General features: G+C 44.2%; 1 protein-coding gene across 1 annotated transcript; it reads right to left on the minus strand.

Annotated features, from left to right (window-relative positions):
- Positions 1-7,525: 7,525 nt before the first annotated feature.
- Positions 7,526-21,898, minus strand: cpsf2 (cleavage and polyadenylation specific factor 2). Its single transcript, XM_079996834.1, has 15 exons — positions 21,757-21,898; positions 21,357-21,528; positions 21,071-21,230; positions 20,860-20,965; positions 20,580-20,709; positions 20,360-20,475; positions 18,997-19,184; positions 18,590-18,880; positions 18,358-18,458; positions 18,062-18,265; positions 17,757-17,909; positions 11,682-11,904; positions 10,943-11,272; positions 9,222-9,356; positions 7,526-7,761 (listed from the first exon to the last, which is right to left on the minus strand). The coding sequence occupies exons 2-15, from the start codon at positions 21,503-21,505 to the stop codon at positions 7,669-7,671; spliced, it is 2,379 nt and encodes a 792-aa protein (XP_079852960.1). The 5' UTR covers positions 21,506-21,528; positions 21,757-21,898; the 3' UTR covers positions 7,526-7,668.
- Between the last annotated feature and the right edge of the window lie 111 nt (positions 21,899-22,009).

Here is a 22,009-nt window from a genome sequence, read left to right on the forward strand (position 1 = left end):
TTAAATGTTTGATGTTGTTGGAGAACTATTGCTTGGTTTTAATTCCAGCAAACATCAGTTCATTCTCGAAGAAGTCTCCAACACAGACGGCCAAATCAAATTGAAACAAAACAACCAGATATTGTTGGAGACTCTCCGAGTGGATGTTTTACACCAACACCATCCATCAAAGCCCTTTCACCCACAGGGTCCTGTTGACTCCCATTTGACGTTCTAGAAGTTATTTCCCGATGCACGTAAATCCAATGAGACTCAGTGAAATTGGGTACAAATAAAATTCCTCTTGACTTCTCTATGCAGCATGGCAATGGCCAGGGCCTGGAGAAAGAAAGAAAGAAAGAAAGAAAGAAAGAAAGAAAGAAAGAAAGAACAACCACAACCAAAAATAACGGTGTGGTTATCACTCCTGGAAGCTTTGGGCATTTATAATGAGCAGATAAATAACCCCATTAATCGCTTCAGCAGGGAGAGAGAGCAACCTTTTCCCCCCTCGCGGGGGTGCTATCATTTTGGGAAGATAGCATCAGAGCTGCGGAGACAGGATCCAAAAGTACAGGCTGCGCTCTCCAAAAGCAGATAGGACAAATGAGGGTGAGTTCCACCGAAGTGTGTCCTGCTCCGTAGGAGGCTTACATATGCAATAAAATCACTGCAGTGTGGTTTCATTACCTTACGCAACACTGCTGGGCCCTCAGGTTCAATGCTGTTTCCGAGGTGTTTTGGTGCAGTGACTTTTTGCCAGAAGTAATTTATCCACACACACATATATATATATATATATATATATATATATACACAGACACAGACACACACAAACGGGTAAAATGCAGATAAGTGCATTTCGTTGCCTCAGTACTTGTACTCTGTGCAATGACAATTAATTAAATCTAATCTAATATCCATATATACATACATACATACAAATATATACACACACATATGCATATATATATAGATAGAGATACATATACTGTATATACACACATATATATACACACATACACAAATAAACACATACACATATATATACTGTATATATATATATACATAAACATACAGACATACATACATATTTACATACATACACATACTGTATATACAAATATATATGTGTGTGTGTGTGTGTGTGCGTGCGTGCGTGAGCGTGTGTGTGCGTGTGTGTATATGTGTATATTGTGTGGTCAAAAGTTTACATACACTTGTAAAGAACATGAGGTTCCAATAATTTCTCTAAACTCATATTTTTCTGTATTGGATTGATTGCAGCATATACTTGTTTGTCACAAAAAATTCATGAATTTCGGTTCTTATATGACTTTATTATTTGTCTTCTGAAAATGTGCTGGGTCAAAATTATACATACAGCAATGCTTATTTGGTTACATGTCCCTTGGCCATTTTCACCTCAATCTGGCGCTTTTGGTAGCCATCCACAAGCTTCTGGTTGAATCTCTGAGCACTCCTCTTGACAGAATTGGTGCGGTTCAACTACGTTTGTTTGGCTTCTGACACAGACTTGTTTCTTCAGCGCAGTCCACATGTTCTCGATTGGGTTTAAGTCAGGACTTTGGGAAGGCCATTCAAATAAGGTGTGGGGATGGTGTGGTTTGAGCAGCCACTCCTGCCCTGGGTCTAGGTAATTGGGGCCCAGGATCAGTGTGGCTGTATACCTGTTTCTCGTTGGTTGGTCTAACGGTGCAGCAGGTAAAACCACCATCCCCACACACACTCAGGAGAGGAGCCCGTGTCATGACACATGTCTGTGTATCTGTGCCGGAGGTCCCTGAAAACGCCACTTGGGTGCGTGTGGTAGGCAAAACGCCACAAAAAAAGAAGAAGAAATAAATAAATATATATTTATATATACATATATATACTCACATCTCCGTTGTTTACAGACAGATACACATGCATTATCCAGATACTGTACATATTTTGGAGATATCTCCAAGGGAAATGCACTATAGAGGGTAAGTGTTTTTTAAGGGTAATTTCACTTCATTACTGTGACATTCCCATGTTTGTTGGCCTGCTTTTTTTTTCTAATTTTTACTTCACTTTCTGTGGACTCTTTTTCAATTTTGTTATTTTTGCATATCCTGGTAGCATGATGGATGAAGCTCCTTTGAGTACCTTGTCAGAGTTTCTGTGTTTGCAGGAGTATTTGCTCCGCTTAGGGTTGAGGAGTGTCGTTAAAATGTCATTTTCAACGTAAGTTTGCATACGTACCTGAGTCCGTACCTTTGATAAAGGGCTGAAAGAAGGGATCCGATACGACTGACAAGTCAACCTTTGAATCTGCAGCCGCACACCTTCTGTGTGCCTCTTGCCTTGCTTGATTTTGTGTTAGGTGTTGGGGTATCAATGACAGCTGCTTTGGAGCCATCACAAAGGAATCTCAGCTGACAGACTTCCCCTCAGCAGCAAGGGCCATTGGCCAGAAAGCTCAGCTCCCAGGGGCGCATCACGCTTACCATCTGTCTGTAGCCAGATGTTCAGAGGATGGCGACTCGGTGCAAAGTCACTCCACTGTGGCAAGTCAGCGTGCGTCAGTGGATGGCGGCCGGTGCTCGCACGCTACCGTGGGTTCTCGCCTCCTGCTCTTGGTCTTTTCTTTTGTTGCCTTTACACCAAACTATTTCGGAACTCCTTGTGTGAGAACTGGCACGAGGCAATGAAGCATTTCTGACGCCGATCCTGGAGATTGAAGGGTCGGTGCTAAGGCAAATTGGAGGCACTCTTGTCCAAAATGTTGCCATGGGTTTGCCATCACTTTCATTCGCCATTAACACAAAAGCAATCATTCTCTCGCTTCATCATACCATTCGATCCTGACTGGGGTTCATGCACAGTATTTGTCATTCAGTTGCTCAACAGTAAAATAAATCAATGCCTTCCACTCTGCAGCAGCATCTGCCAGAAAGTCCAGTGGCCGAGCGGTTTCCTTTCAAATCAAACGGGGAGGAAGGATCTTTGGGAGGAGCTTCGATACATTTTTCATGCTATTTGATATCTTACCTTATCAAAATTCCGTTGACATCGTCTAAGTTTGGAACTCCCTGTATGAGAAGTCACACAAGCAATTTGAGGTGGAAATCAGAGGGTTAACACTAACCAGTGGCACTCTTGTCCAAAGACCCTGGGTGTCATAAAGTTTAAACAGAAGATGAAAAGTGGACGGCATTGCTGTTACCTCTCCAAGGGATTGACGGCCATCGGAATGATGAATGGTCATGATCTGGCAAACTTCAAGGTTCAGAACATACAGCGTTGACACGACGCCGGGAGGCTTTTAACCGACACTACCCGCGTCTTAATTAAAATGGCACGGAGACCGACCATTGTAATAATGAGTCAGAGACCGGGACTCACACTGTTCACTAGTGGTTAGTGCGTCCCTCATCTTTCATGCCGGATGATTCACATGTCATGGTCGGCCCTCTGGCGTCACACTGCCCAGTGTGCTGTATAGTGACTTCTGGAGGGGTGAACACCGAAAGCTAATCCGCGTCGTTGTCGCTGAGCTTGAATTAATGATGGCGCGGGGGTGGGGGCACTGACAGCTCTCAAGGTAGTGTCAGCCGTGTCACATCAGATGAGCCCGCTTTCCCGCTGAAGCGACCAACTGAAGGAGCGGGCCAACCAGGTTCTATTCTGCTGACTGGCTGGAACCACATGACAGGGCCCCGAGTGTTGCCTCGTGGTGGGTCCTGACGCGGTCCACGTCCAAGAACGTGCCCCCCCCACCGCCTCCGGTAATGGGAGACCGACCGCTCGGGTTTGTTTGGCGTCGTAATGCGCTTTCTGTGTTGGAGCCAAGCACAACAATCTCCTGTGATCTGTCCTGAATATCCAGTCACATTCTCATGATTACTAAGTCATCCACACGCCTCTGTCAGGGAGCCAGCCAAGGCTCAGTCCCGGCCATGAATGCGACCAAAACAAAACGCATTGTTTTGTTTTTTTTTATCACAAAAGCAATATGGCAGCTGCACCATTGTGGACGGTGGATAATCTGGCAGCGAGCGCCTTTGTGGATTTGTGCTCGTGAGGATGCTCGCTTTGTGGAAGAGTGTGAGGAGCAGGTTGCATAAGAGGATCACCTCAGTAATGGTGTAATTCAGGATTCTCGCTCAACACAGCTATTTTTTATTTATTTATTTATTTATTTTTATGCATGCATCTTAAGTGTAGGTGGACCTGACGGGCTCCCTTGCTGGGGACCATTACCGCGGAGCGAGACACTGGCACAAGAGGATTACCTATAGAGGGGGAATTAGTACAAGTGCAGAGTGAGAGGGGGAAAAGGGAGAAGAGCGAGAGCCAACAGAGGGAAAAGGAAGGGAGAGACAGTGTGGGGAGGTGTTTTGGTTCAGAGGGATTGTGAGAAAACAAATTAACATGGAACCATCATGTACGTCCTCCCAGGAGTATTCCCACACACCTCACTTTTTAAGTTATTCTCTTGGAGGTTGCCAGTTCCCTCCAACAGGCCTTTCTGGGCACCATTCTGCAAAGAGACACATTTCCCAGAAATTCTTCTTGATTTGTGGGTTTTAAGTGAATGAAGTGTAGTGCTGGTCAAAGGAAAATGAAATTCCACAATGTCATTAAAGGTGCCCTGTGTAAAAAAAAAAAGAAAAAAGGTTGTCAAGACGAAGGAGGAACGGAGGAAACACGGCGGGCAGGTGGGGCGGGGACGATTGCGGCTGACTCTTCTCACCTCAGACATCACCTTTTTGAGACTCAAGAGGTTGCGGTCCAACGAGAACAAAACCTTGTGCCACGAGAACAGTTTCTACCCGATGGGTGGCTCACCAACACCTGCCCATCCTGCCCACCACTGTCGCTCTCTTACACACACACACACACACACACACACACACACACAACTTGTGCAATAAAGTACGTGCAACAGCACTAGTTACAGTGGACATACTGTAATAAACTAGTTAGTTGTATCTTAAATATCTGAATATTTCTGTTTGGTATTTTTGGCTATTTGTATATATTAAGACGTTTGAATCGGTTTGAAACATTTTTTGTTTTTTCATTTTTATCCTATTTTATTATTCTTTTGGAGCTGTTAAGCTTTTTATTCTTAATGCTTATGGTCTGTACTCAAATGCACCAAACCTCACCAGAAGATATTCCTCATATATGTACATGTACCTAGCGAAAAATAAAACCGATTCTTATTCGGATCAACAACAGACCACCTTAACAGAGGGCTGGGGAAACAGTACAGCAATGTCCTTCGAACAGCACAGTATGTTTTCATACTATTTGAGATCTCACCTTCTGAAATCTCAGTTGAGGTAGTCAATATAAAGCTTTGATTTCTGATAAATTGGTTTGATACTTTTTTAGGATAAAGACTATTTATTTACCCACAGATGCCCTCGGTTTTTTTCAGCTTATCCATTTTTCGTATTAAAGATTTATCCATCTCAGAAATATATATAATGAGATCAAAAGATTGTATTTCCTGTTATCATCCTGACTTGAATTATCTTATGGAAAATCCAGATATTGTAAGATTGGTTTTTTTTTTGGGGGGGGGGGTGTATGTAGTGTTTTATAGACAGCCCCTCCCCCCCCGCCCCACACACACACTTTCAAATTATTACATTGATGTCATTGGCATTAAGTGGTCTGCTTAGTGAGGTGGCCGAGAATCCAGAGGGGATTAACTCCATTCATCCTCCACTCCACAGAAATGAATGGATATGCGCGGCGGAGATGCTCTGGTGGGAGGCAGATGCAGCTGTTGCTGAGACCTTGCCAGTAAGCACAGTGCGCCAAACAGTTCACAGGAGTCCTGGGGCCAGTTTATGGATTTGGAATTTGACGTGGTGTGACAGATTGCAGGGGGCAAGCCTTGTTGAGGCTGGTGAGGAAAGGTCCCCTCACTGGGCTCCAGGGGGCGGCACCGGGCCCTCCGCGCCCTGGCCAGGACCACGGACCCACGCTACGGGCTTAGCTGCTCGTTACATTAAAACAGGGGCTTCTGTGACAGAGTCAGCATTATGAAAGCTAAGAGGATTAGCTGATGGACATTTCTGCCGTTCCCGGTCAATTATCAAAATGAAAAGCAGTGATGGGCAGGGCTGGCATGCTCCGTGGCACAGAAGAGCCACTGTTATTTCCCGTCACTCAGCCTCTGTCTTTCTGCCACAGGTTACTGAAGTTCACAAGGGTGAATACATTTTTTTATTAAAAAAAAAAACTGGATGAAAAACTAGGCTCCGCTGGTGCGTCTCTGACAACAAGGTTGTTGTTTTTGTGTTTGCGTGAGTCACGGATTAAAAAAGGGAGCCTTTAAAATGTTTATGTTTCTAAAGTGCAAAACTGTATGTTACGCAACCGTATGGAGGAGGAAACCCCCTCCCCCATTCTACTCCTTCTGCTCTCTTAATGCTTCCCTACTTGCGTGTGTGTGATGTCACTCTCCGAAACCAGTATGTGATGTGGTGTTGGGGTGTGTGTGTGTGTGTGTGTGTGTGTGTGTGTGTGTGTGTGTGTGTGTGTGTGTGTGCGCGCGCGTGCATGCATGCGTATACAGTATGTGTGCAGTGATACCTCTGGGCAGAAAGCAAAATCGCCCCAAAAACCAAAACCCTGTCCCCACCTCCACCCCGTCCCCACCTCCACCCCCGGTAGCACTCCTGTCTTATCACCCCGAGTTTCCCCTCTGATACACTAGTTCCACCTGAATGCGAAGGTTGAGCTGCCCATGTGTCCACAAAAGATAAGACACCATGGGGGAAAAAAATAATAATACAGAGCCGCCTATTTATTTATCCTCACGCTCCCTTCCCAATTCCAAAATGCTGCGAGGGCCAGTTACCTGAAAATATGAGCTGAGAATATTAATCCCTGACTCCACCCCGCTTGGCGTTTACCTGACGTAGGCAACCTGACTCATAATAAATTCTGGTTATCACACGCAGGACAATGTCATTTCCACTGTGAATTACGGGCGAGGCCCGAGACTCTGAGAGGGGCATTCTGAGATACGGCTGACAAATATCTCCATCTGGCATTACCGCCCCGGCCTGCCGGCCTAGTACGCAGCTCGCAAATATTTTCATTCCGAGACCCAAAGTAAATGTGATTAGTACTACTGCATTTGCTCAGAGAAAATTAGCTACGTGATCTAATTTCAATGCCCAAATAAGCTTTTGTGAGTGATTGCCCTCTTGTGGCCTACATTTCAATTTTTAGTCAAAACATGATAACGCAAAAGACAACACAACATCTGGGAAAAAAAAAGTACACTTTTAATTACAGACCGGAAGAGGAGAAACCTTGATTGTGTCCGTCCAGAGCAGCGAATTATTGGACGGGGGGAGCTTCAGCGAACACTTCACTTCAGCGTGCTCGGGTAGCGGGGTCAATCAGGGGCATCTGCCCCGCACTTCAGGGAGATAAACTAACAATAAAACTACGAAAAAAATATATAAAGAGTAAACAGAAAAAGTAAAAATAGAAAAATATACAACGTTGAAGTCAAACAGCTGGAGCCACCCGGGGGGGAGGGCGGTGCGGTACATTCTTCTCCTCTGGGTGAAGTCCTCAAACAGGAAAGTCTCTGTATCGCTGCTGCTGCCGCTGCCGCCGCCGCCGTTGCTCCGGCTGCTGCTGCTGCTGCTGCTGCTGCCGCCCTCAGACCACAGCATACTGCTGATACAGCAGCTCCCGGATCTTATAGTAGTCATCGCACAGGCAGCCTTCCAAGCCAATACGCCCGGCTTCCGTCTGCGCGGCGGGAGGGAGGGAGGAAGGAAGACAGAAACACATACACGGCTCAACAAGGTCTTCCTTAACACCTCACGCAGCGCCATCGAACCTCCCTTGACGGGAGTCTTCACGTCTGCATAGCATCTTTAAAGGATGAGTCCGGTATATTTTTATTTTAATTAAACCTTATTTTTCGGTCATTGGGAATCAACCTGGGAGATTGGCAACAGGATATGTTCGATTGATCCATCCAGTATTTGAGCAGACTAGGTTCAGCAGAGATTCTGATGCCGATCAGAATGTCTGACGGACTCTAAATGATGGAATGACAGTCATCATCACCTTGTTTTTTGTTTTTTTTTTGCAGTACACGTTTTATATTTCTAAACACTGCTACATTGGCAGCCACGCTTAATAACTTACCCATTTCGTTGTTCACTTCAAGTTTAATGAAGACACTTTGAGGACTAGGATTTGTTGTCTCCAGGAACAGCATGGAGACATAGTCGCTTATATCCAAATCATGACGCCTCATCGAATAAATCATCTTGCTGATGCGCATAAACAGAAAGGTGTATAGATTCTGGGACAAACTAAGTCCTTTACAATTCAATACTCTTGCTTTACTTTAGGCTCAGTGCCACCAGAGCTCAAAGTGCTGAAAACATTCCTCCACTGACTCTCACTTCTGAATCACTCGACTCTCTCGCACTGCGATTGTGATGAAAAAAACAAACAAACTGATGAACCACATCGTTGGCCCGTAAAGCGCAATCCATCAGTGACCGCGACAAATAAGGAAAAGCGAAGGTGTCATTGATTAAAAAAATAAAAATAAAATCTTTGTGCCGCTAATATTTGCATGTCTTGTTTGGTAAACATATTTAAGCAGCGGGGTTGTTGTTTTTTTTTGTGATGAGTCAGGGAGAAAAAGGCCGTCAAGGCCTGTGTCATTCTTGATGAATTCTATCCCTTTTTTACTGTTAAAAGATTGATTACACCTCTCAAAGAAGCACAGTTGGGGCATCATTTTAAAACCCATAAGATTAAAATGAAACGCGGCGAAGACTGAAACGCGCAGATGAAGATGTATATGAGCAACTCTCTACTGCTGGGAACAAATACTGGAAATGACCCGGGAGCAAAATCAGACCAGTGAGAGTATGTGTGTCACGGATACCAGATTTTAAAGGCTTTGTGTCCGGGCAAAGTTCTGCTTCTCAAAAAGGAACGCACATTTGTGAAAACTTTGTGAAAAAAAAAAAAAAGCAGAGTGCTGGTTCAAACCTTTTTTTCAACGTTTTCAAGGAACCAAAAAGCAAACAGAACTACAAGGACGTTCTGATTAGAATTTTGTGAGAGAAAAGAAAAAAAGAAAAAAAACAAACGTGTTCTGTGCGAAATGCCTGCCGCTCCGGCCCTGCTGGTGTCACGCTGATGGACGGTGTGCGCGCGGCGCCGTGGGGAAGGACACTCACCCTGCGGACGGCCACCATGTTGTTGCACACCAGCACCCCTCCCACGAACTCCGCCTGGATGCCTTCGCGCAGCAGGACCTGCTTGAAGTCCGACAGGCGCGGCTCGTTGATGAACACAGACTGGTGGCCCGACATCTGGGGTGAGGAGACAGGAACATCATCATCATCGTCGCCACTGTCAGTATTATGAAGCCGTTGCCCTTCGCAATGACGACTGTGAGTCTGCGATTTTTTGACATAACACCAGTATTATCCAGAACGAGCGTGTTCTTATTTACACCTCGAGGGGACGTGGTTGAATACCAGCCGTGACCCCGGGAAGCCGCCCGTCAATAAGGCCAAAGGTCGCCCTCCACCCCTGTCCGCTCTGATTCAGGGTGTTGTCATTCTCACGCCAGATTCTCCTCCGGCTGCGAGTCCCAAGGTCGGCTCTCTGGTGTCTATGGTGTTAAATGAAGTCTCAAAACCCCGCGAGCGCACAGAACAGTATCCGCGAGCAGGAAAGCATCCGCCGCGAGCGCATTTCTGCTCCGTGTGCACAAATGCGGTCCCGCGAGCGCGGGGCTATGACGCATGTGAGCCTCGACCCTCCCAAAGCGCTCGCGATTGCTCAACACTCGCGCGCTCGTCAAGTTGACTTTTGAGACGGGGAGGGAATAGACAGTCGCTGATGGCTTCGCTCCTTTGATTGGTCGCTTTGAATACTACAGAACGCATCAGAAGAAGTAGTTCAAATGGCTGCATATGTCAGCTGAGTACCACCTTCACTGTCATTGGGAGAAAAAAAAAGAAAATTAACATCAATTATGTATGTGCATGGTAAGTGTTTTTTTTTTTAACATTGCACATAACCAATATTTTTTAAAGATATTTTTTTTTTTTACGGCGTCACCCCTGCAGTACCCCTTGGGGTAAAAATACCCCCATTTGAGAAACACTGGTCTACGTCATGCGTATGCGACGGTTGTCATCATTTCCTTAGATCCGACGATCCCGAACTCTATGAGGACCCGTGGTCTTGGCCACGCGCTCTTCTCAATGGAGGATTCTGATTTGTTTGAGTTTCTGATTTTCTTTCTTCCTGCTCCGTTCATTTATGTACGTAAGCAGCCGTTACAGCTACGTCGCGAGGATCACTTTTATTACCAGCTCGACTGTTTGTTTGTTGATGAATCAATAAACATGTTCTACCATTGGGAAAAAAAAAGGTTGGTTTTATTTAAATATTCACAAAACGACTGGTAAAAATGGGTGGAAAAAGGGAAAATGCTGTTGAGCTCATCTCATACGAAGGGGGGTTCGTATGAGACAAAACCCCCTTTTCGTAACAAGGGGTTTCGTATGAGGACTTAAAAGGGGACTTGCTTTATGGGGGGGCCCAGTTGACATATGCAGCCATTGTGCATTTTAACTAGTTCTTCTGATACATCCTATAGTATTCTAAGTGAGTGTCTATTCAGTCGCTGCCAAAGTCTCAACAGCCAATTTGACAAGCGCACGAGTGTTGAGCCATTGTGAGCGTGTAGGGAGGGTCGTGCTCGCCATAGCGCCGTGCATGCAGAAAATAAATGCACTCGCGAGGATGGTTTTCCGCTCGCAGATACTGTTCTGTGCGCTCTCTCCCTCTCTCCCTCTCTCTCTCTCTCTCTCTTTCTCTCTCTCTCTCTCTCTCTCTCACATAACAGCAAAAATAACAATCATTACAAACTCCCCCCCCTCACCTCCTGGGGCGGCAGCGGCTCCAGCGTGGGGATGACGTCGCTCTCGTCCGACGGCTCTCGCTCATCCTCGCCGAACAGGCTCTTCATGGTGCGCTGGGCAGCGGCTGCCGTAGACACAGCGGCGCTGTGCTCGTCCGCCAGGTCGACGCCCACGGCCACATCCATGGCCAGCTCGCCGTCCTCCGCCTCCTCCTTGACGCCCTCCTCCGGCATCACACCGGTGTCGACCTTGACCACGCGCATGTCCAGCACGCCGTCGATCCACGCCAGCTCCGTGTCCTTGGCCTTGCAGAACTGCAGCGAGCTCACCAGAGAGTCTTTCAGACGCACCTGCACGGAGAGAGTTATTACTTTGGCGTACCTACCATCTCGCCCATATCAGGCTCGCAAATTAAATAATTGTAATACATAATAAACAACACCCATTCAATGTATTTGTGTTATACATAAACACAACATACATATATTTTCTGCTCTGAACGTGATGATCTATAAGCCACTTCCATTGACAGGAACGCGCAAGAATTTAAAAGCAGAATTTGATAAAGCAGTTTAGCTAGTTATGGTCAATAAACTGTGGATATGGGGTATATACTGTATATTTTATTTCATCTCTTTTTTTAAACTTGCACTGTTCTGTCAACACCTGCTGGTGTTATACCTTGAATTCCCCCCAGGGATCAATGACGTGAATCAACAGTGAACTATCAAAAAAAACCAAAAAAAAACCATCTCTGACCTGGTAGATGTGAGTTTCACTGGTCGCATCCACAGTCTCCTGCAGTTTGGGGGTGTACACCTTGATGTCCTTGGTAAAAGCTTTGCACGACTCTGCCAGGTCCAAACTCGCCTCGGGCGGTCCGTGAACGATGACCAGCTGCCTGGGCTTCATCTGATTGATGATCTTCTTTATGGAGTCGCCATCAGAGCGCCCCTCATAGTCGATATATGTGATTCTGGCTCTGTAGGTGAATTATTAAAAAACTGAAAATAAATGGAGCAGCCCTTTCCTATTAATTGCTCCATCGGACCATCAATGTCATCTTTTTACCATTAATATATATTTGGAAATATATTACAGTGGTAATGCGTAGCATTATTTTGTTAAACAAATACTATATTTGATATTTATCCTGTATGTATTAGCCGGCACTTTATAAGAAACAGCGATTCAATGTATATGCGTTTTGCATGTGCTCCTCTATATGCTGTTTCAATTGTTGGCGGCGGTCTGGCGGGGTCCGCGTTTTTCCTGGCAAGAATGCACTGATCGGGCACTCACAAGTCGTTAGTTGTAAACTGTTCAATTTTCTCAGTTGAGAAATTGACATTCACAAAAATGAAGATAAAACACCAAATCAATCAGAAGAAGGAACTTTTCGAGAACAGAAATTGAGGGTAAACCCGAATGTTGGAAGAAAAAACGTTGCAGTTCCCAATAGAATTCTGGGATTTCCACTTGAAATTACTGTACGTGTGAACATACATATATGAAGGGCATTATCGAAGTGAACATTAGCGTTCATTTTCTGCCAAGTAATACTTCAAACATACTGTATATAGTTTAAGGAGACCTATTATGCCAAACTCACGTTTTCAGTGCTTGTGCACATACGTTTGGGTCTCTGATGGGCCTACTAACACACAAACTGTGAAAACTCAGTCAGCTCAGTTTTTTGTGAGCTGTCTGTTTCAGAAAACGTGGTGAAACACGGCGTTCAGATTTGTGTGTGAGTCCTATGTCACAATGAGATACAGTAGAATAGAACCGCCCCCCATCCGAGTAACTCAACAAACAAATCTTTTTAAAGAGGAATACCAACTGTCCATGGAGAAACTGTGGACGATGGAAATGTAAGTATTTGTAAAAAATCATTCTGTATATTTCTTCAAGAAAAACAAAAACAAACAAAAAAAAAACACGTATGCAGTACATACAGTAGGCTGGGGCGCACCATCCTCTGTGCGTTTCTCCAAAGAAAACCAATAAAAATCCACTGCGTTGCCATGTGGTGTCCGTGTCCCCCAAAAGCTTGGAGCACGGCAACGAAAGCGGGAACTAACTTTAAAATTGATATGAGTGAAGATTCAGCAACTGGATTGCCTATTTCTTGCCTCAAATATATTCAGAAACAGATTTTGGTGGTCTGATCAGGTGAAATCAGTGAATGTTATGGGGTAAATACAACGAAACCCGGAAGCCATGCTCAAATGCCATTGGCTCACAGAAACTGGAACTTGTACTCAAACCCCATTGGCTCACAGGACTTGGGGCCTCAGGAGAGGGGCTCCTCCCACAAAAAAAAACAGCCTGTTTAGGAGCAGGATGGTCGAGGTATTGTTAAAATGCCTCTAATGCATAAGAGTGGTATTTTCAGCAAAACATTTCAAAAACATGTTTTGGGGACCTCAGGGACCTATATTAACTTAAGGAGCCCTTTCTGATGTTTGTTGCTGAAAATACCACTCAGATTATGTATTCTAGCCATTCTAACATGCCTCAAAACCCCTCCTGTTTCTGACGTGCTGTTTCAGTGTGGGTCGCCTTCCTGGGGGCCCTAGTTCTGTGAGCCAGTGGGGTTTGAGCACGACTTCCGGGTTCTGCTGTATTTAGTCTGTAAACTTTCACTGATTTCACCTTATCAGTCCCCCAAAATGTTGCTGAACAAGAAACAGGCGAGAAATAAGTAGGGATGTTAAAATGTTTCCACTAATTGACCAACTTTCGACGGGTTGTCTGTGTCAACAGTAAAAAGTAAAATCAAAAATATATATATTTTTTCCTTTCTTTTCTTTCTTCTTCTTTTTTTTTTTTTTTTGAGATTGTGGTATCGCTTTCTTATAATCCTTTCTAAGAATTCCGAGGCAGGCCGCCTAGCGTAGGGATTTTTTTTTTTGTGCCGGCGACTGCCTTCAACTGCCTCCTGTCCTCTCCCATAATGCACGCACATCGCATATATGAAATTATGTTTCATTTCACACGCCGCTTTGTCATCATCTCATTATGGCAGACTGCCATTACATGTGGGTAAAACCACTCAGTTCTCTAACATTACAATGTTTACAATTACAGGGGGGTGACAAAAAGTATTCCCAGAAGGTATTCCCATTACGCATTGCGTTTTTTTGGTTTCATTCAATTACAACAAACACATCTACAATAAAAACACTCTGTATTTGTTTTCTTTGGAAAGACTGAACCTTTAATCCTGGAACACGGAGAACGGATCACAAGTTGTGCGTGGGCGTTCACGTAATATGCGTGCGGAAAGGATCTCCCGTTCACCAGTGAGTCAATGTGCATTACAATAACAGGATAAACCAGAGGCTTACAAAATGCACAGGGATACCATTTCAATGGGGAATCATAAATAAGGGAAATCATAAATATATTTTTACATGTGTGAATTGAACACCGCTCTCCGTGCCCCCCGATCACCGGCCCCATTCCTCCAAATAAAACAACTATAAACAGTGTGGGGACGGGGTATGGAGGAACGGGGCACATCGCTTGGACTCATGATTATTTTCCACACATAACGCATGTAGAGGGGGCAATCGGGGAGAGAGTCACGGAGAAAGTGTCCCCATTACGGACAGTTTCGTTACATATGCACTTGTTTCGTTCCATAAGCAGACATAAAATAAAACAACCTACATCTAAAATAAAAACACTGTTTTGGTGCGCGCATCATTAGCACCAGTGTTTCCGTTATCCCTGTAATTGCCGGTTTTTACCCGGGAAAACCTGTTTAAATCTGATATATTTAAATCTCCAGTGAAATGTCCGGTGAAAATAATTACTTTCAAGCACAATTTGAATTAGTGCTGGGTGGATCATTTCGATAAAAAAAAAGTCTGCAATTCAGTTTATTTCCACGCTCGGCAAGTTACAACGGGAAACCAATCAGTTTGGACGATCTAAAGCTGATCTGAAAGCTTCTCCTCTGACCAATCCCGTTTGCCAATATAGAACTAAGCCCCGCCCCCTCCCCCGTGGACATGTTGCGCTTGTACAGTGTGGACACACACACGGGGCGGAGACAAAGCACAGCGTCCAGAAGAGAAGCAGAAAGATGAATGAATGATGCACCGTTGGTGGATCTATGGATGTATGTGACAGAGTCACATATAGTGGGGCAAAAAAGTATTTAGTCAGCCACCAATTGTGCAAGTTCTCCCACTTAAAAAGATGAGAGAGGCCTGTTATTTTCATCATAGCTACACTTCGACTATGAGAGACAGAGTGGGGGGAAAGAATCCAGGAAATCACATTATAGGATTTTTAATGAATTAATTGGTAAATTCCTCTGTAAAATAAGTATTTGGTCACCTACAAACAAGCAAGATTTCTGGCTTTCACAGACCTGTAACTTTTTCTTTAAGAGGCTCCTCTGTCCTCCACTCCTTACCTGTATTAATGGCACCTGTTTGAACTCGTTATCAGTATAAAAGACACCTGTCCACAACCTCAAACAGTCACACTCCAAACTCCACTATGGCCAAGACCAAAGAGCTGTCAAAGGACACCAGAAACAAAATTGTAGATCTGCACCAGGCTGGGAAGATTAAATCTGCAATAGGTAAGCAGCTTGTTGTGAAGAAATCAACTGTGGGAGCAATTATTGGAAAATGGAAGACATACAAGACCACTGATAATCTCCCTCGATCTGGGGCTCCACGCAAGATCTCACCCCGTGGGGTCAAAATGATCACAAGAACGGTGAGCAAACATCCCAGAACCACACGGGGGGGCCTAGTGAATGACCTGCAGAGAGCTGGGACCAAAGTAACAAAGGCTACCATCAGTAACACACTACGCCGCCAGGGACTCAAATCCTGCAGTGCCAGACGTGTCCCCCTGCTTAAGCCAGTACATGTCCAGGCCCGTCTGAAGTTTGCTAGAGAGCATTTGGATGATCCAGAAGAGGATTGGGAGAATGTCATATGTTCAGATGAAACCAAAATAGAACTTTTTGGTAAAAACTCAACTTGTCGTGTTTGGAGGAGAAAGAAAGCTGAGTGGCATCCAAAGAACACCATACCTACTGTGAAGCATGGGGGTGGAAACATCATGCTTTGGGGCTGTTTTTCTGCAAAGGGACCACGACGACTGATCCGTGTAAAGGAAAGAATGAATGGGGCCATGTATCATGAGATTTTGAGTGAAAACCTCCTTCCATCAGCAAGGGCATTGAAGATGAAACGTGGCTGGGTCTTTCAGCATGACAATGATCCCAAACACACCGCCCGGGCAACGAAGAAGTGGCTTCGTAAGAAGCATTTCAAGGTCCTGGAGTGGCCTAGCCAGTCTCCAGATCTCAACCCCATAGAAAATCTTTAGAGGGAGTTGAAAGTCCGTGTTGCCCAGCGACAGCCCCAAAACATCACTGCTCTAGAGGAGATCTGCATGGAGGAATGGACCAAAATACCAGCAACAGTGTGTGAAAACCTTGTGAAGACTTACAGAAAGCGTTTCACCTCTGTCATTGCAAACAAAGGGAATATAACAAAGTATTGAGATTAACTTTTGTTATTGACCAAATACTTATTTTTCACCATAATTTGCAAATAAATTCTTTAAAAATCAGACAATGTGATTTTCTGGATTTTTTTTTCTCATTTTGTCTCTCATAGTCGAAGTGTACCTATGATGAAAATAACAGGCCTCTCTCATCTTTTGAAGTGGGAGAACTTGCACAATTGGTGGCTGACTAAATACTTTTTTGCCCCACTTTACATCCATCCATTTAAGTTCCGACACAAAGCAGATTGTAAATTTTCATCGTGTAAAATATGTTGACGGGACGTCCCAACGAAGACGGACAACACCACAAACTTTATTTATTTAGACCTACTTGTCATATTTATTTTGTGTTTAATTTGATCAAAATATTATTTAGTGAAGTAGTAATATTCGTTTTATTTATTTATTTTAAAACGACGTAAACTGGTGGCACTTGTTTTATTTTGAATATTCAATAAAAAATGATACATCTACATGCCTTGATGATGTCATTCTCTATATAGCCTGCTTATCAATTGCTTTTAAGCTCACGTTTTAAGCTTGTTAACATCCCTAGAAATAAGTTGCTGAATCTTCACTCATATTTGTAGGTTTGTTCCGACTTTCGTTGTTGTGCCTCAAGCTTGCGAGGGACACCGCACAAGCTTTCTCACACTGCATGCAGGGATTTTTTCGTTTCATTCAATTAGTGAGCGTCAGAAAAAATAAATAAAATAAATAATTGGAGAAATACAGACCACATAAAGAAATCTGTGACGAAATGACGTCAGCTCGTGCAGAGTAGAAAAAACCAAGCGTTCAAAGCGGTCGGCCTTTTGTTCACAGCGATTACTTTGTCATTCGTTTACCTCATTATTTTACACTTTGGTCATGTCTAATATGAACATCCGACAGTGTAACATTATATATATATATATGACAGAAAATAAGGAAAGCATAATAGGTCCCCTTTCAAAACACATTTAGTAATGCTGCCCAGCACAAATACAACAGTCTACTGCCGTACTACTACTGTACTACTACAGCTGCAATGGAAAAGCAGCGAGTCAAGCACCTTGCTCAGGGACATGTGAGCAGAACCATTTAGTGAATGAGGGGAGAACGTTGCTCATGTTCATTCTTGCCACAACTCTTTGCCAAATGAGGCTAAAATAAATAATAAATAAAAAGGTGACTTCCGAGCTGTCTTCTCATTAATATGTCTACCGCCTCCGAATAGCAAGTCTTGGGTTATCATTGACAGTATTGCTGAGGTGAAAGACAGGTCGTCTCGAGGAGCTCACTGACCTAATCTCTATATTCTCTATGCTGGAGGTGCATTTGGTGGGAACCACGGAGAGGTCCTGGTCCATGGGCTCGTCGCCGTTGGCCAACCCTGCTTCCAGCTTGCTTTTCTCCTCCTCTGTGGCTTGCAGTTCAGGTACCAGAAACTCCTCTGGTCTAGGTGTACAAAAGGAAGGGGGTTATTATTTTTAACACAGATTACTGATTTCTGAGATTTCTTGGTTGGGAGGGCACCAGAGAAAGAAGGAATCCATCCATAATCTTGACTGGCTCTGACAATATGAGGCGTTAAATAGGAATAATAATACCTGATGATCTCCCCATACTCGTCCCATTTGATCCTTTCCTCATGCGTGGGGAACATGGGGTAGGACTTCTTGGCTTGTTTGAAGAAGCTCCCCTTGCGGCTCCCTTCCCCCTTCATCATCAGATCATGGTGTTTGGTTTTCACGATGGCCGGCTGATCCAGATCGTCCTCCATGTCGCTCTCATCGCTGGAGTCCACGTCCACCCTGCACAAAAGCAAACGCACACTGGGGATAAGTCTCTCGTTACTCAACGCTAGTCAACAAAGACTGGTTGCTGCCTGTTTAAAGACACATACTCTTTTGCTTGTTCCAGTTTTTTTGCTGCCTCCTTCTTCATTTTATCCTTTTCGAGGAATTCATCCAGCTCCTTGCCTTCCAGCTTCACCCGTTTTTTAACCTGGATAAGGTATAAAACTACTGTGTCACATCAAGTTGTTCACTTAAGATTGAGTGTACACAACAGAAACGTCCCACCAGATGCAGTTTACACTTTCCTTTTCATTCCTGACACCCTTCTGCTGGCCTCACCTCCAGATCCAGCATCTTCTCCCCGGGATTGTCGATGAGGTAGCGGGCCAAGGTCCCAGGCGTGGTGCGGTACGTCAAAATGACCGAGTTCTTGGAGTCCTGGCACCAGTGGATGAAGATCTCCCGGGAAAAACCAGACTCCAGGTCGGGCTGGCTGCACAGCACCACCTTGGGGCTGGGCACGCGGGACAGGTCGGCCAGGCTGTGGCACAGGGACAGGTGGCGGAACTGGAAGGGGTTGTTCCTCTTGTCCTCAAAACACCTCATGAGCTTGTCACTCATCCACTCAACCTGCGAGGAGACAAGGAGGGGGCACCAATGCTGTTATTTCACATCATTGAACTTAAAAATCTTTTTTTAATCACAATGAATCCTAAAATAATAATGACTAAAGTGATGGTTGAGACCTGTGACTTGGAGAACTCCACTACGTTATAGCTGACGTTGTTGAGCAGCGCAAGTGAGTACACGCCCAGCCCGGCATCCTTTGTCCTCCAAATCTGGTCCAGCAGCTGAGCCAGCTCCAGAACACGGCCAGCGGTGTCCACGGCGATTAGGACATTGCCGTCGCCACGGAGGGTCTCCATTACATTGGCTGCAAGTAACATAAAAGGACAACAACGGAATTAAACGTAAGACTTTTGGCCCACAAAAATTTCTCTTAACATGTCCACTAAAAGCTCTGCAGTATGGGAGCATTCGCCTCTATTACAGGATGCACCAAAAAAAGGGGAATACAACATATATGAATGGAAAGTGTGATGCCAGATACAAACAATTGAAACATTTGATAATAACAGTAAGTAAGGGACCCATTTTTACTTGCCCACTTGGTGTATATGCTCTGATGTTAAATACATGAAATCAAATTGCAAACAATGAAACTACCAATAGTTCTATGATAGTATTATGTTTACAAAATAACTGTAATCTAGCCCTCCTTTTTTAAAACTTTATTGGCGCATCCAGTTCAGCACGAGACAGAAGGGATTTGTCCTTAAAACCATAGGCTTAATACTGTTAAATCAAATTAAAATATTTTGAACCACCTGTTAAAAAAAAAAAAAAAACAGTCAGGAAGAAGGTGAGGAATCATTTATTTATCCGTTGACCTCCAACTCCCTCTTGTGTCGTTTGTGAGCCATAGCTCATTCGCCAAGCTGCGTCAAACTCTGTGCCTATTATAAACCTCATTGAAACATACTATACAGGGTGTTTCAATATGGAGAAATTACATGTATTAAAATCTAGACTAGTTGTTTGCTTGGGAAACCAAAGAAAACAAGAATAATTTTAGTTGGAGACATTTTCTACTACATAAAAAAGGTAGTCCGTAGTGACAGCCCAAAACTTGAAGTTATTTCTGCTAATTACACCTCTGATACCTAATACACAAAGAGACACATTAGATGTCTACAATGGTGGTTAAATGTATTAAATGTCCATGTTCCATTGAGCCCAAACTGATGCTCGAAGGAAATACTGCTTACTAAAAGCAATGGATTGGAGCTCTGTATTAGCTGACAATTAAAGTTTAGAATTAAGAACTAAAATAGGCAGTGAAAAAACGTTGTATTGGTCTAGGTCATTTTAGTAATTTCCCCCTGGGATTATTAAAGTACTTCTGATTCTTATTCTGATAGGTAGTTGGCCTGGCGCTAATAGTGTAATATCTATTCAACCAAATTTTCTACAATCATTTTGAATTTAATATGACTTTATTTGATGTTGGCATGGCAGTTGGACAGAATTACGCGACAGCGGACTTACTGAGGAGCTGCTCATCTCTTTGTTTGCGACGCGGCTGCACGTACGCAGCATTGAAAGAATCTGTGATCAGGAGAGAAGGGCGGCTGATGCTTTCCATGGAACAGCCATTCAGGTGGCTGAAAAAAGGCAAGAATAACCAAAGCAAAAAGTCAGGACATATAGAGAACACCAACAGTGGATGAGAGCTGCCCAAAAGCCTATTTTGTTCTCCCCCACTCACATCTCTCTCTTGTGATTGAAGTCTACAGCGTAAACAATCTCCTCCTCGCCGTCCTTCACGATTTTCCAAATAGTGCCACCGATCATGTGGCCAGCTGGGAGCGGCGTGATCGACAGACCGTGGCCTTTCCCTATTGGGTGGAAGCATGAAGAACTCAGGGTTCATTCTGGCATTGCAAAATGAATTTAAAGCATGTCAATGACCCAATAAGAACCCTGCGATCAGAGTATGTTGATCACAACAGTGACGTTTGAGCAAATCTAATCTTTAATACACCGACCTTTCAGGTTGACAATCTGGGAGTATTTCAACTGCTGGATTTTGTCAAAAGCACAGTCCACGTCGTCGAGTGTGAAGAGATTAAAGTCCTCGCTGTTGTTTCGAGACTAGGCAGAAAGGGGAAAGACATCAAGGAGCCATTGGATTACCCGCACACAAGTCTACATTCTCTCTCTAGTCTACTTACTACATTTCCCATCATCACTCCTCACCTGGTACAGATCGTACATGAACATCTGGCCCATCTTGTAGACCGGTATGGTGGCATAGATGGTGCAGTTCAGCCCCAGCTTGCCCACGGCATAGGGCAGGGCTCCCAAGTGGATGGGATCGGGGTGTGAGAGAAGTACGGCGTCCACCTGATGAACATGTCTGGTGGAACATCACACATAAGCACACATAAGCACACAATCACATTACTCATTCGTGTTTCAGATCTGGAACAAGTCTTTAATGGGGGGGGGGGGGGGGGGTGCAGGCTATAGATGCAGTGCTTACCGTTTCATAGCGTCAATGATTTCCATGGAGAAGCTCTCATCCCAGCCGCAGTCCAAAAGGAAGCGGAATTCATCCACTTGCAGCAGGTAGCACAGGGCAGACTCCTCCTGCACCCCGGAGACGGCTGTCAACTTGATGATGGACGTCATTCTCTTCAGCGATCAAGTTGCAGCTATAAAGTTTAGAAAGATTTTTTTTAACATACTGTTTTATCCACAATCACAAACCCCGCATAAAAAAAACCCAAAAAAAACAAAGTGGTATAGTCTAACATCGACTGGATTACATATCTAGCATGCTAATATCCATTGTGTTCGCTATGACCGGCTCGTTAGCACACTGGCTCTATTTAAAAAGTGGCTCTAAATGAATGAAGTTGACAAAGGCGAGCAAAACGTACCAATAATTGAGGAACAATACAAATGTACACGTATTGCGGTAGACGCGCATTAAGGTGAACGCACGATAATTACAATATTACGACATTTTAACGCACGTTTTGTGAATACACTTTCTTTCTTTTTTTTACAACGAGGCAGCCATGTTTTGTTTTTTTTTGTTTTTTTCTTTTTTGGTCGCTGCCTCGCGTGTGAAAGGTCAACGGAGCGTACCTTAAACTAAAACCAGCGGGCTGTTGCCCAGACACATTTAGA

This window comes from Zeus faber (assembly GCF_960531495.2).
Source record: "Zeus faber genome assembly, chromosome: 2".
Lineage (NCBI taxonomy): Eukaryota > Metazoa > Chordata > Actinopteri > Zeiformes > Zeidae > Zeus > Zeus faber.